The following is a 16,451-nucleotide window of genomic DNA, read 5'->3' as shown; positions in this document are numbered from 1 at the left end:
TGCGACGTGTGTTATACACCTGGTGATTATACATCCTGTAATCTGTACTGAGCGATGTGTGAGATACACCTGGTAATATCTGTGCTCAGTGTACTGCATTGTGAGGACCACCAGTATATAATTATAGTAGTACAGTACAGTAGGCCATTGCTGTATCTTGCAGCTCTGTGTCACTGCAAGTATCCATTCCATGTCTGTGCTGCATTGTTGTGAGCAGTATATAGTAGGACAATGCAGCATTTTGGTGACCAGCAGTATACATATAGTACAGTACAGTAGGCCATTGCTGTATCTTTCAGCTCCATGTCAGACTCAGTTCTAGTATCCTGATCAGTGCTCAATATCTGCTGCATTGTTGTGACCAGTATATAGTAGTACAGTGCAGCATTGTGGTGACCACCAGTATATAGTAGTACAGTACAGTAGGCCATTTGATGTATCTTGCAGCTCTGTATCACTTCTAGTATCCTGATCAGTGCTTAATATCTGTGCTCAGTGTCAGTGCTGCATTGTGGTGACCAGTATACTACAGTACATTAGTCCAGTGCTGTTCTCGCTGCTCAGTGTCAGTTCTCCGTAGTATCATCAGTGATCAGTATAATCAGTTCTCAGTATAATCAGTGCGCTGTTAGACGTGTGCCCGTTTTCCGCCATTAGTGCAGTGGGATTTAGACAATTGATGAAGTTATTGTGTCCCCGGTACAAAATCCCATCTAGATTCCACTTCACTAGGCAGGCGATAGCGAGATTTTACCAATTAATATCAGTGATTTATAATTATTAATAACAGTGATCTTGCCAAATAATTCCAGTGATTTGTCATTTTCTTCCAGTGATTTGGACCAATAATACCATTGATTAGAACGAATAATTCCAGTGATTTTGTCATTTTCTTCCAGTGATTTGGACCATTAATACCATTGATTAGAATGAATAATTCCAGTGATTTTGTCATTTTCTTCCAGTGATTTGGACCAATAATACCATTGATTAGAACAAATAATTCCTGTGATATTGAGGTGTTTGTGTCGCTTAGCTTAGCCGTCCAGCGACCACAGTGCACCTATTTTTCTCTTTTCTTTGCATCATGTGCTGTTTTGGGCCAATTTTTTTAAGTGCCATCCTGTCTGACACTGCAGTGCCACTCCTAGATGGGCCTGGTGTTTGTGCCGGCCACTTGGGTCGCTTAGCTTAGTCATCCAGCGACCTCGGTGCAAATTTTAGGACTAAAAATAATATTGTGAGGTGTGAGGTGTTCAGAATAGACTAGAAATGAGTGGAAATTGTGGTTATTGAGGTTAATAATACTGTAGGATCAAAATTCCCCCCAAATTCTATGATTTAAGCTGTTTTTGAGTGGTTTTTGAAAAAAAAACACCAGAATCCAAAATACACCCGAATCCGACAAAAAATTTTCAGGGAGGTTTTGCCAAAACGCGTCCGAATCCAAAACACGGCCGCGGAACCGAATCCAAAACCAAAACACAATTTCCGGTGCACATCTCTAGTAATAATCAGGTCAGATGAAAATGATTTGTCAGAAAACGTGATTTTTTTTAAAGTTATTGTTTTGTTTTTGATATTATATACCACTAATCGATTGTATCATTTGGTTGTTCCTTTGTCAGCAATGCTGACGCTGATATAACATCAAAATTGTGATTGTCGACAGTTGACATGTCGACCAAAGCAATATTCCATACAGTTGTCTACTAACCCTAAGCCTTATCCACACCACAGCCTCATCCTAACCGGGTTGTGGTTAAGATGACGGCTTTCGAGATCCCGGCAGTTGGAATACTGATGCCAGAATCCTGACACCCTTCAGAATACCGATGTTTGAATCTCAACAGGTTAGGAGACAATAGAAGAATCCCGACAGCCGGCATCCAGACCGTAAGTATAGCGGACAAGTTAGGGTTATGGTCGGGGGAAAGGGGGGAAATATCAGGCTTAGGCACCATCCAGGGAGGTTTAGGTATGATGCAGGGGCAGGGAGTGGGGTAGGGTTAGGCTGCGGGGAGGGGGGATTAGTGTTAGGCACTACCAGGGTGAAGTTAGATTTAGTCCCTAAGGGGAGGTTTAGCCTGCAGGGAAGGGGGGATTCATTTTAGGCACTGCAGGGAGTAGATTAAGGTTAGACATTAAGGGGGAGATTAGGTTTAGGCTGGGGGATGGGAGGGTTAGGGTTAGGGGGTAGACAAGAGGAGATAACATACGTACTTTGCCCCTGTCGGGATTTCAAACATCAGGATGCAGGCATCAGTATTGTGACTTAGGAATTCCGTCTGCCAGTCAAACATACTGAACCCTCCTAACCCTAGAATCACTTGTCGACATTCATAGCCAACATTCTATTAGTGTCAACATTGAGAATGTCAGCGGTGTTTTAAGTCTTTCTGGCCATGTCAACATTCTGAAGTTGTCAGGATGAACATATACCAAACAGACTGCTATTAAGACTAGAGGAACACACTATAGAACTAATATAGGGGGTCATTCTGACTTGATCGCTCACTAGCTACTTTTTGCAGCCGTGCAAACGCATAGTTGCCGCCCACTGGGGAGTGTGTATTTGCCGTGCAAGGTTACGATCGCATGTGCAGCCGAGCGGTACAAAAACAGTTTGCGCAGTTTCTGAGTAGCTCAGAACTTACTCAGCCGCTGCGATCCCTTCATCCTGCCCGGTCCCGGAATTGACGTCAGACACCCGCCCTGCAAACGCTTTGACACGCCTACATTTTTCCAAACACTCCCAGAAAATGGTCAGTTGACACCCATAAACTCCTTCTTCCTGTCAATCTCCTTGCGATTGGCTGTGCGAATGGATTCTTCTTTAAATCCATCGCCCAGCAAGGATCTGATTTGTACCCGTACGACGCGCCTGCACATTGCGGTGCATGCGCAGTAGTGACCTGATCACTGCGCTGCGGAAAACGGAAGCATGCGATCAGTTCGGAATGACCCCCATAGTACGTATATACGGGATATTACAAACAATATAATTAGTGCCAGGGGCGGATCCAGAAGAAAATGATAGGGGGGCACCATGGAAGGGGCAAGTACATTTGCGTGCGGCTTCGGTGCATGTGAGGTGGCGCTTCTTATACAATGCCCACAGTTGTAGCGCTCAATATGCAATGTCCACTGTACTGGTAGTGCCCCTTATATAGACCCCATAGTAGTGGTGCCCCTTATGCAATGCCCGTATTGCACCCAGTAGTAATGTTGCCTGTAGTAATGCCCCCAGTCATTTAGCGCCCTAGTAGTTATGCCCCCAGTGGTAATGCCCCTGCAGTTATGACCCCAGTAGTTTACCCCCCCTTTAGTTTAGCCTCCCAGTGGTAATGCCCCCAGTAGTTTGCCTGCTTGTAGTTTAGCCACCAGTAGTAATGCCCCCCTGTAGTTTGCCCCATTGTAGTTTAGCCCCTGTAGTTATGCCCCCAATGTAGTTTAACCCCCAGTAGTAATGCCCCCAGTAGTTTGGCCCCTGTAGTTATCCCCCAGTAGTTTGGCCCCTGTAGTTATGCCCCCCTGTAGTTTAGCCCCCAAGTAGTAATGCCCCTGTAGTTACGCCGCCAGTTGTAATGCCCCTGTAGGATCGCCGCCAGTAGTAATGCCCTCCTGTAGTTTGCCCCCAGTAGTTAGCCCCTTTGTAGTTGGCCCCCAGTAATAATGTCCCCCAGTAGTGTGCCCCCAGTAGATGCCCGCCAGTAATAATGTCCCTAAGTAGTAATGCCCCCTAGGAGTTTGCCCCCAATAGATGACCCCACAGTAGTAATGCCCCCAGTAGATGCTCCCCAGTAATAATGCCCCCAGTTGTAATACACCCAGTAGATTCCACCAGTAATAATGTCCCCCAGTAGTTTGCCCCCAGTAAATTACCCCCAGTAAAAATGTCCCCCAGTAGCTGCCACCAGTAGTAATGCCCCCAATAGATGACCCCCCAGTACTAATGCCCCAGTAGATGCCCCCCAGTAATAATGCCTCCAGTAGTAATGCCCCCCCAGTAGTAATGCCCCCAGTAGATGCCCCCAGTAATAATACCCCCAGTAGTTTGCCACCAGTAGTAATGCCCTCCCCAGTAGTAATGCCCCTTGTTGATGCCCCCAGCAGTAATGCCCCTTGTTGATGCCCCCCAGTTTATGCCCCCCAGTAATAATGCCCCCCCCAGTAGTAATGTCCCTTGTTGATGCAACTCAGTAGTAATGTCCCCCCCCATAGTTTGCCCCCAGTAGATGCCCCCCGCTGCACTGAGGAAGAGAAAACAGAACATACTTACCGATCCCCGTTCCCGCTTCCAGACCACTGCAGTCCTCCTCCTTCCTGGGCGTCCGCTCCTCAGTCAGTTCTATGAGAGAGACGTCATGACTGACGTCTCTCCCATAGCACACGCCGCACAGTGACTGCGCCGGAAGCCGGAGCTCAGTACTGAGCTCCTGCCTCCAGCTGCCGCTGTGCAGGGAGACGGGCGCCCGCTGGTAACACAATCTCAGCGGGCGCCCGTCATCTCCCTCTGCGGCGCCGGCGGGGTTGGAGGCCACAAATGACAGGGGGGGCACGGGCCCGAGTGCCCCCCGCTCCCCCTGGATCCGCCACTGATTAGTGCCAGTGGATATACATAGAATTATCACTATTTCCGAATATACATTTTTCTTAAGTTTATTTTTAAAGAATATTTAGTGAATAGGGTTACAGTGCGAGACAGTAGCTAAGTATGATTATACATTTATTGGGCATTAAGCCTAATTTCACAACCATAAAGCAAAGCTAGCTTGTTTGTGGATGTTCATCATGCATCTTAATTAATGTTAATTAATTAATTTGCTAAGCATCCCCTTTAACAGCCAGTGCACAAAATGTGTGTGTATTGTCGATGGTATGACCAGGAATTATACTCTCCTTTACATCAATACTTTGAACATGGCACCCGGCATCTCCAAGAGCCTTCCTGACAGTGTTTTCATCATACAATAATATATGATACTTCTTCTCCGCAGCACAAAAGTAACCAGCATTGATTCCTCCAAATACAACCAGTCTCCCTCCTGGTTTCAGCATTGCGGCGAGTTTCTTCATGTTATTCATGTAAGACATTTGATCTGTACTAACTGTACCAAGCAACCAAGTAGAGACAACACAATCTGCTTTCTCCAGGACCACCGGGGCGGTGATGTTTTCTTTGGTAAAGTCACATGGTAGGATTTGTTTGATTGCTGATCTCAGCTGCGCCTCTATCTCCTGCGCGCCAGCACTGAAATATATAAATTAAGGTGATTTTATCTCCTGAAACAAGAGCACAAGAATTTTGCATATTATTCAGTGTTTTATGTTCTATTGCCTAGTACAATGGTTCCCAAACGCAGTCCTCAAAGCACCCCAACTGTCCATGGCTAGGCACAGGTTAATTATTTAGTACCTTAGTCAGTTTGATTATACCATCTGTGCACAAGCAAGGATATCCTTAGAACCTGGAGCGTTGGGGTGCCTTGGTGCCTGTGTTTGGGAACCACTGACCTACTGTAGTACATTGCAGTATACTTTATTAGACCTAGTTGGTGTCCCATTCGCTCCTTGTATAATACCCATCTGTGATAAACTTATTAACAAAGCTGAAGTACTGTTGCCATCCAAGTCCTGATTAGCATAATTACCTTTTAGGAAATGGTGACAATTATACAGTAGGTAAATATATGGGTTCTGGATCTAAGGTCTTATGAGATGTGTATGGTATTTCTCACTTTACCTGTTGTCTCTCAGATCAGAAGCTTTACTGGACACATGAGAAAAATCAAGAGCCCCTGGATGGTTCTTCATCCATTTCTCCATTGCTTTGAGTGAGGGCTTGCTGTTCTTTAGGACTGTGATAACCTTAAAGAGATCCGAAATTGCTAACAGAACAGAAATGTTCGGACCGAAGCTGACGTCAATCACGGAGTTTCCTCTGATTATATCTGCATAAGAATATAGAGAATTATAACCAGCTTCTTACATCATAAACTGAACCCATCTCACAGAGAGCAAAGAGCAAAACTGATTCCAACCAATGGGGAACAGATGTGAAACAGGGCACACAAGTAACCATAGTAACCATAGTAACATGCTTCTGTAGACTTTTACATTGTAACACACAGCTGGACTTTAAGCCATTCTTATTTGTTCCCATATTTGTTTACATTATACTCTCCCTATTATTCACTCTATTAATCCTCACCTTTTTCTTTATATATTTTCCCTTCACTCATCCCTCTCTCTCATCTTATCTCCTCCTCTTTTCCTTCTCCCCTTATCTCCCCAACTCCCTCTCCTCCCCATGTTGCACTTACAACTACTAATGCTGACTTTGCTTACTGCTTAATACTGCTTAATATGTCTTAATTCTTGGTAGCGGCCCATGTGCTCAGGCCACTGTATTTTGTGCTTTCCCTTTACTTCAACACCTTATGAGGCACATTTTTTCTTCTTTTATCTGACCTCTTCCACTCCCTGCCCCTTTCTTTCCTCTGCAAATGCCAGATTGACTGACCTCTGCCTACTACTACTACTACTACTACTACTACTACTACTACTACTACTGTGGGCATTATGTGTTGGGCCCTACCACTGTGGGCATTATGTGTATAAGGGGCACTACTACTGTGGGCATAATGTGTAAGGGCCCCTACCACTGTGGGCATTATGTGTATAAGGGGCACTACTACTGTGGGCATAATGTGTAAGGGCCCCTACCACTGTGGGCATTATGTGTATAAGGGGCACTACTACTGTGGGCATTATGTGTAAGGGGCACTGCTATTGTAGTCATTATGTGTAAGGGGCACTACTACTGTGGGCATTATGTGTAAGGGGCACTACTAATGTGGGCATTATGTGTATAAGGGGCACTACTAATGTGGACATTATGTGTAAGAGGCACTGCTATTGTGGGCATTATGTGTAACGGGCACTACTACTGTGGGCATTATGTGTAAGGGGCACTACTACTGTGGGCATTATGTGTAAGGGGCACTACTAATGTGGACATTATGTGTAAGAGGCACTGCTATTGTGGGCATTATGTGTAACGGGCACTACTACTGTGGGCTTTATGTGTAAGGGGCACTACTAATGTGGACATTATGTGTATAAGGGGCACTACCATAGGCAGTGTGTATAAGGGGCACTACTACTAAGGACACTGTGTATAAGGAGCACTACTGTGTAGTGTATGTGAATAAGAGTCACTACTGTGCGACATAACGTGAATAAGTGAGACTACTGTGTGGTGTAACATGTCTAAGGGGTACTTTTGTATAGCATAATGTGAATAAGTAGCAATGCTGTGTGGTGTAATGTGTATAAGGCTCACTACTATGAAGCATAATGTGACCAAAGGGCACTACTGTGCAACATAATGACAATAAGGAACACTACTGTGTGATGTGATGTGTGTAAGGGGTACTAACGTGTAGCATAATGTGAATAAGTGGCACTACTGTGAATAAGAGGCACTACTGTGTGTCATAACGTGAATAAGGGACACTACTATGTGAAGTCAAAAGAATCAGGGTCACTACATGCAGTGTTGAGTGAATAAGATTGTGCTACTCTTGTGGAATTTGAATTGAGGGTACTATTGTGTGATCACACCACTTCCTTGTAAGACAACACCCTTGCGTGTGCTGTCCCTTTATTAAGTATGGGATGGATGGTGCAAATGTATAGTTTTCAGGGGGGGCGCCAAACACCCTACCACCAATCCTGTATATTGCTAGATGTTTTAAAATCCTTGCCTCATTTCCAGTACTGACACTTCAGTTACTCTCAATTACAGCATGTAACCAGACCACAATCCAGCACATCAAGGAGGAACATTCTGAGTTTTATTAACTGATTCTACTGATGTGGTGCCAGGTAAAAAGGACAATTAAAAGTGGTGTGTGTACAGATGTTGAAATTGCAGAGTTATATAGACACGCACCAGAGGATGACTGAAACTATGGACAGTCCAGTGGTGTTGGTTTATTGATAGATAGTAGGTACAGCTGTACTCACTGTTACACACTGGTTCTTACAGAGCAAAGCAGGTTGTTATACAGCTCACCAGTTGGTGAGTGTATGTAGGTACAGATGTGCCCTTTTATAGCTCCCACTATGCCATAGACTTGGATGGGATCCAGCGTGCGCATATGCCCTCCACCCATTCACTTGTTCAGGACTCACATCGCGGTCCTGCTGCAGCACACTGTTACAAGCAGCAAAGCTGTAGTGGGACACATCTGTACTTGGTAGTGGTGCAGGAACACTGGAATCATTGTGGATTGCAGGTTATCACAGGTCTCTCAGGAGCTGTAGAAGACTTGTCTTCTATAGTGATGCTTTAACAGTCTCAGACAGTCTCTGTACTAGCTCAGTAATGATCTTGGTGGCCATCTTGGGACAGGGCACAAAGTTTTCCTGGAGAACAGAATGACTGGAGTCTGCACAGTAGCGCACTCCTATTTTAACAAAATTAAGGCATTAACAGTTAGAGATTAGCGGGTTCGGTTCCTCGGAATCCAAACCCTCCCCCCCCCCCCCCCGAACTTCACCCATTTTACACAGGTCCGGATCTTCCCACCTTGCTCGGTTAACCCGAGCGCGCCCGAATGTCATCATCCCGCTGTCGTATTCTCGCGAGATTCGTATTCTATATAAGGAGCCGCGCGTCGCTGCCATTTTCACTCGTGCATTGGAGATGATAGGGAGAGGACGTGCAGCGTTCTCTCAGTTGTGTTCAGTGTGCTGCAAATACCTGTGCTCAGTGTGCTGCAAATATCTGTGCTCAGTGTGCTGCAAATATCTGTGCTCAGTGTGCTTGCAAATATCTGTGCTCAGTGTGCTGAAAATATCTACGATCTCTGCCTGAAAAACGCTCCATATCTGTGCTGCATTGTAGTATATAGTAGGAGGACAGTGCAAAATTTTGCTGACCAGTGACCACCAGTATTATATAGTAGGAGAACAGTGGAGAATTTTGCTGACCAGTGACCCCAGTATTATACGTTCTCTGCCTGAAAAACGCTCCATATCTGTGCTGCATTGTAGTATATAGTAGGAGGACAGTGCAGAATTTTGCTGACCAGTGACCACCAGTATTATATCAGTACGGTACAGTAGTCCACTGCTCTACCTACCTCTGTGTCGTCAAGTATACTATCCATCCATACCTGTGGTGCATTTTCGTTGTGCGCAGTATATATAGTAGGAGTACAGTGCATAATTTTGCTGACCACCAGTATATAATATATAGCAGTACGGTACAGTAGGCCACTGCTCTACCTACCTCTGTGTCGTCAAGTATACTATCCATCCATACCTGTGGTGCATTTTAGTTGTGCGCAGTATAAATAGTAGGAGGACAGTGCATAATTTTGCTGACCACCAGTATATATCGAGCAGTACGGTACAGTAGTCCGCTGCTCTACCTCTGTGTCGTCAAGTATACTATCCATCCATGCCTGTGGTGCATTTTAGTTGTGCGCAGTACTATACAGTGCTTAGTCACACAGCTACCTCATTGCACCTCTTTTTTCTTTGCATCATGTGCTGTTTTGGGACTATTTTTTTAAATCTGCGATCCTGTCTGACACTGCAGTGCCACTCCTAGATGGGCCAGGTGTTTGTGTCGGCCACTTGGGTCGCTTAGCTTAGTCACACAGCTAATTCATTGCACCTCTTTTTTTCTTTGCATCATGTGCTGTTCGGGGACTATTTTTTTTAAATCTGCCATCCTGTCTGACACTGCAGTGCCACTCCTAGATGGGCCAGGTGTTTGTGTCGGCCACTTGGGTCGCTTAGCTTAGTCACACAGCTAATTCATTGCACCTCTTTTTTTCTTTGCATCATGTGCTGTTCGGGGACTATTTTTTTTAAATCTGCCATCCTGTCTGACACTGCAGTGCCACTCCTAGATGGGCCAGGTGTTTGTGTCGGCCACTTGGGTCGCTTAGCTTAGTCACACAGCTACCTCATTGCACTTATTTTTTTCATTGCATCATGTGCTGTATGGGGACTATTTTTTTTTTTTAAATCTGCCATCCTGTCTGACACTGCAATGCCACTCCTAGATGGGCCAGGTGTTTGTGTCGGCCACTTGGGTCGCTTAGCTCAGTCACACAGCTACCTCATTGCACCTCTTTTTTTCTTTGCATCATGTGCTGTTTGGGGACTATTTTTTAAATCTGCCATCCTGTCTGACACTGCAGTGACACTCCTAGATGTGCCAGGAGTTTGTGTCGGCCACTTGGGTCGCTTAGCTTAGTCACACAGCGACCTTGGTGCACCTCTTTTTTTCTTTGCATCATGTGCTGTTTGGGGACTATTTTTTTTAAATCTGCCATCCTGTCTGACACTGAATTGCCACTCCTAGATGGGCCAGGTGTTTGTGTCGGCCACTTGGGTCGCTTAGCTTAGTCACACAGCGACCTTGGTGCACCTCTTTTTTTCTTTGCATCATGTGCTGTTTGGGGACTATTTTTTAAATCTGCCATCCTTTCTGACACTGCAGTGCCACTCCTAGATGGGCCAGGTGTTTATGTCGGCCACTTGGGTCGCTTAGCTTAGTCACACAGCGACCTTGGTGCACCTCTTTTTTTCTTTGCATCATGTGCTGTTTGGGGACTATTTTTTAAATCTGCCATCCTGTCTGACACTGCAGTGCCACTCCTAGATGGGCCAGGTGTTTATGTCGGCCACTTGGGTCGCTTAGCTTAGTCACACAGCGACCTTGGTGCACCTCTTTTTTCTTTGCATTATGTGCTGTTTGGGGACTATTTTTTAAATCTGCCATCCTGTCTGACACTGCAGTGGCACTCCTAGATGGGCCAGGTGTTTGTGTCGGCAACTTGGGTCGCTTAGCTTAGTCACACAGCTACCTCATTGCACCTCTTTTTTCTTTGCATCATGTGCTGTTTGGGGATTATTTTTTAAATCTGCCATCCTGTCTGACACTGCAGTGCCACTCCTAGATGGGCCAGGTGTTTGTGTCGGCCACTTGGGTCGCTTAGCTTAGTCACACAGCTACCTCATTGCACTTATTTTTTTCATTGCATCATGTGCTGTATGGGGACTATTTTTTTTTTTTAAATCTGCCATCCTGTCTGACACTGCAATGCCACTCCTAGATGGGCCAGGTGTTTGTGTCGGCCACTTGGGTCGCTTAGCTCAGTCACACAGCTACCTCATTGCACCTCTTTTTTTCTTTGCATCATGTGCTGTTTGGGGACTATTTTTTAAATCTGCCATCCTGTCTGACACTGCAGTGACACTCCTAGATGTGCCAGGAGTTTGTGTCGGCCACTTGGGTCGCTTAGCTTAGTCACACAGCGACCTTGGTGCACCTCTTTTTTTCTTTGCATCATGTGCTGTTTGGGGAATATTTTTTAAATCTGCCATCCTGTCTGACACTGAATTGCCACTCCTAGATGGGCCAGGTGTTTGTGTCGGCCACTTGGGTCGCTTAGCTTAGTCACACAGCGACCTTGGTGCACCTCTTTTTTTCTTTGCATCATGTGCTGTTTGGGGACTATTTTTTAAATCTGCCATCCTTTCTGACACTGCAGTGCCACTCCTAGATGGGCCAGGTGTTTATGTCGGCCACTTGGGTCGCTTAGCTTAGTCACACAGCGACCTTGGTGCACCTCTTTTTTCTTTGCATTATGTGCTGTTTGGGGACTATTTTTTAAATCTGCCATCCTGTCTGACACTGCAGTGGCACTCCTAGATGGGCCAGGTGTTTGTGTCGGCAACTTGGGTCGCTTAGCTTAGTCACACAGCGACCTCATTGCACCTCTTTTTTCTTTGCATCATGTGCTGTTTGGGGATTATTTTTTAAATCTGCCATCCTGTCTGACACTGCAGTGCCACTCCTAGATGGGCCAGGAGTTTGTGTCGGCCACTTGGGTCGCTTAGATTAGTCACACAGCGACCTTGGTGCACCTCTTTTTTTCTTTGCATCATGTGCTGTTTGTGGACTATTTTTTTTTAAATCTGCCTGTCTGACACTGCAGTGCCACTCCTAGATGGGCCAGGTGTTTGTGTCGGCCACTTGGGTCGCTTAGCTTAGTCACACAGCGACCTTGGTGCACCTCATTTTTTCTTTGCATCATGTGCTGTTTGGGGACTATTTTTTAAATCTGCCATCCTGTCTGACACTGCAGTGCCACTCCTAGATGGGCCAGATGTTTGTGTCGGCCACTTGGGTCGCTTAGCTTAGTCATCCAGCGACTTCGGTGCAAATTTTAGGACTAAAAATAATATTGTGAGGTATGAGGTGCTCAGAATAGTCTGTAAATGATTGGAAATTATGGTTATTGAGGTTAGTAATACTATGGGATCAAAATGACCCCCAAATTCTTTGATTTAAGCTGTTTTAGAGGGTTTTTTTGTAAAAAAAAACACCCGAATCCAAAACACACCCGAATCCGACAAAAAATTCTCAGGGAGGTTTTGCCAAAACGCGTCTGAATCCAAAACACGGCCGCGGAACCAAATCCAAAACCAAAACACAAAACCCGAAAAATTTCCGGTGCACATCTCTACTAACAGTTTAAAAATACCAACTCAATATTAATGTGCTATTATGCAAGACTAATGTAGAATATAAAAAAGCTCTATTATATAAACCACAGAGTAATTACTCTCTAGAGCAACAGATAAAAAAAGTATATATAAATATATATATATATATATGAAACGGGTGGGTGCGGCACTCCAAAGAAACAGGCATGAAGACTTAATAAAGTGCAACGTTTCAATGCTATTTAATAAAGCATTTTCATCAGGATCTAACAACAACATAAAATATCCTACCTTAAATACCAGAATCACCCAGTGAAGTGACGAATACCGCGGCGGGACTGCACACCCGGCGGGAACGCACTGAAGCTGACGTGATGACGTCCTGTCAAGGGAAGTCAAGCGTCATGTGTAACAACCGTCACCATGGTAACAAAGTTAAACAAACCAATTGCCGTACACTGCTATAGTACGTCTGTAGCGCTTATAAATGGATACAAATAGAAACACAGCAAAGTGTCTAGATTGCCATGAATAGCTAAACATAAGCATATGTGCAAATCAATGGCAAAGAAAACGGACAGGTTTTAAATAAAAACAAAAGAGAAATCACCAGCTAGCAAGAACGTTAATAGCTGCAGTCATAATACATATTAATACAGATTAATCCAGCCTGATGACATATTAATAATTGCTAGCTAATATACTGATACCCGACTGCTCGTTTAGGCCACCAGGGGTCAAAGTTCCCAGCCTATGTATCCAACGGGCCTCACATTGGAGTAGCTTAAGACCACGATTGCCACCCCTTAAAGAGGGGGGCACATGGTCGATCATACGGTATCTCAAAGTTGTAAGGTTATGAGATAGCTGCAAGAAATGTCTGGCCACAGGAAGGTCACTTTTGCCAGAATTAATGGCCATTTTAATTGATGACCTATGTGCGGCCATCCTTTCCTTAAACGGGCGTTCGGTTTTCCCAATATAGGATAGACCGCACGGGCAGATAATTTGGTACACTGTAAATTTAGAATTGCACGTCAATCTATGACGGATATGTAAAATCTTACCAGTGTGAGGATGGTAAAAAGTCTCACCTGGAATCAAAAATTTACAAGTGACACATGTGCAACGAATGCAACCCAAACTACCTCTATAGATGTTAGGAGGGGTTTCAGAAATGTCAGACCTCACTAAGATGTCACGTAGACTCCGACCCCGTTTGTAACATGACATAAGTTTAGTGTTAGTAAGATTACAGTCAGGATCTGATTTTACAATAGGCCAGTGTTTTTTGGAAATCGTACTGATGGTCTGACTAGCTGGAGTGTATTGCGTCACCCAGGGCATAATACATGTTTGATCAACTTTTTTAGGATGTAACAGTAATTCAGGGTCCAATAGCAAGGCCTTAGATTTGGCTATCTGTAATGAAGCTGCATCATAGCCCCGGTCAAGAAATTTTTGAAATAACGCATCAATTTGAATAATGGCCTGTTTGGGATCAGATATGATCCGTCTAGCCCTTAAAAATTGAGAATAAGGAAGGCCTTTAACAAGGGATCTAGGGTGATAACTGGTAGACAAAAGCAAATTATTGCGGTCAGTAGGTTTGGTATATAAATCCGTGGAAATCAAACCATCAAAAATAGAGATTGCCACGTCCAAAAAATGTATCCTATCGGAGCTAAACTCAAAAGTGAATTTAACTGGGCTCTCACTGGTATTATGAGAAACGATATGGTCAATAAGGATCTTACTATCACCTTTCCAGAAGATCAGGAGATCATCTATATAACGGCAGAAAAAAATGATATTTGAGGAAATTAAAGGATCTGAAAAGAACACTGCCTGTTCAACATCAAACATAAAAACATTTGCATATGAGGGGGCCACCGCCGCCCCCATCGCACAGCCAATTAGTTGAAGGTAGAACGTACTATCATAAAGAAAAAAATTTCGGTTCAAAACAAACTGTAGTAATGCCAAAACAAATGTAATTGCTGGACCGTTATAATCAACCTGATCATTCAAGAAACGGCCAACAGCTGTCAAACCTATCTCGTGCGGAATGACAGTGTACAAATTGGTAACATCAATAGTAAACATCACTATATCAGGATCTAATCTAGGGAGAGCTCTCAATTTAATCAATAGGGACGTGGTATCTAAAAGATATCTGGGATGATTTCTGATGAATGGCTGTAATAAGCTATCTAAATACACAGAAATGGGGTGTGATAAACCACCCCGGGCGGCAATGATCGGTCTACCCGGGGGATCAACGACAGATTTATGTATTTTAGGGAGGGTATAAAAGAAAGGGACCAAAGGGAATGCAGGTAACAGTGCTTTACTCAATTGATCAGTGATAATTCCATTTTCAAGTGCAGAATGTAAGATGGATGATAGTTCCTTTTTAAACAAAGCTGAAGGATCTTGAGACAAACGTCTGTAAGTGGTACAGCACATTTGGATGACTGTACCACTTACAGACGTTTGTCTCAAGATCCTTCAGCTTTGTTTAAAAAGGAACTATCATCCATCTTACATTCTGCACTTGAAAATGGAATTATCACTGATCAATTGAGTAAAGCACTGTTACCTGCATTCCCTTTGGTCCCTTTATTTTATACCCTCCCTAAAATACATAAATCTGTCGTTGACCCCCCGGGTAGACCGATCATTGCCGCCCGGGGTGGTTTATCACACCCCATTTTTGTGTATTTAGATAGCTTATTACAGCCATTCATCAGAAATCATCCCAGATATCTTTTAGATACCACGTCCCTATTGATTAAATTGAGAGCTCTCCCTAGATTAGATCCTGATATAGTGATGTTTACTATTGATGTTACCAATTTGTACACTGTCATTCCGCACGAGATAGGTTTGACAGCTGTTGGCCGTTTCTTGAATGATCAGGTTGATTATAACGGTCCAGCAATTACATTTGTTTTGGCATTACTACAGTTTGTTTTGACCCGAAATTTTTTTCTTTATGATAGTACGTTCTACCTTCAACTAATTGGCTGTGCGATGGGGGCGGCGGTGGCCCCCTCATATGCAAATGTTTTTATGTTTGATGTTGAACAGGCAGTGTTCTTTTCAGATCCTTTAATTTCCTCAAATATCATTTTTTTCTGCCGTTATATAGATGATCTCCTGATCTTCTGGAAAGGTGATAGTAAGATCCTTATTGACCATATCGTTTCTCATAATACCAGTGAGAGCCCAGTTAAATTCACTTTTGAGTTTAGCTCCGATAGGATACATTTTTTGGACGTGGCAATCTCTATTTTTGATGGTTTGATTTCCACGGATTTATATACCAAACCTACTGACCGCAATAATTTGCTTTTGTCTACCAGTTATCACCCTAGATCCCTTGTTAAAGGCCTTCCTTATTCTCAATTTTTAAGGGCTAGACGGATCATATCTGATCCCAAACAGGCCATTATTCAAATTGATGCGTTATTTCAAAAATTTCTTGACCGGGGCTATGATGCAGCTTCATTACAGATAGCCAAATCTAAGGCCTTGCTATTGGACCCTGAATTACTGTTACATCCTAAAAAAGTTGATCAAACATGTATTATGCCCTGGGTGACGCAATACACTCCAGCTAGTCAGACCATCAGTACGATTTCCAAAAAACACTGGCCTATTGTAAAATCAGATCCTGACTGTAATCTTACTAACACTAAACTTATGTCATGTTACAAACGGGGTCGGAGTCTACGTGACATCTTAGTGAGGTCTGACATTTCTGAAACCCCTCCTAACATCTATAGAGGTAGTTTGGGTTGCATTCGTTGCACATGTGTCACTTGTAAATTTTTGATTCCAGGTGAGACTTTTTACCATCCTCACACTGGTAAGATTTTACATATCCGTCATAGATTGACGTGCAA

General features: G+C 43.9%; 1 protein-coding gene across 1 annotated transcript; it reads right to left on the bottom strand.

Annotated features, from left to right (window-relative positions):
* Positions 1-4,657: 4,657 nt before the first annotated feature.
* Positions 4,658-5,943, bottom strand: LOC134965684 (nicotinamide N-methyltransferase-like). The gene is made up of 2 exons (XM_063942004.1): positions 5,747-5,943; positions 4,658-5,254 (listed from the first exon to the last, which is right to left on the bottom strand). The coding sequence occupies exons 1-2, from the start codon at positions 5,827-5,829 to the stop codon at positions 4,828-4,830; spliced, it is 510 nt and encodes a 169-aa protein (XP_063798074.1). The 5' UTR covers positions 5,830-5,943; the 3' UTR covers positions 4,658-4,827.
* Between the last annotated feature and the right edge of the window lie 10,508 nt (positions 5,944-16,451).

The sequence above is a fragment of the Pseudophryne corroboree genome, chromosome 10 (genome assembly GCF_028390025.1).
Source record: "Pseudophryne corroboree isolate aPseCor3 chromosome 10, aPseCor3.hap2, whole genome shotgun sequence".
In the NCBI taxonomy this organism is placed as follows: Eukaryota; Metazoa; Chordata; class Amphibia; order Anura; family Myobatrachidae; genus Pseudophryne; species Pseudophryne corroboree.
This window is presented reverse-complemented; position numbering and strand designations above follow the sequence as displayed.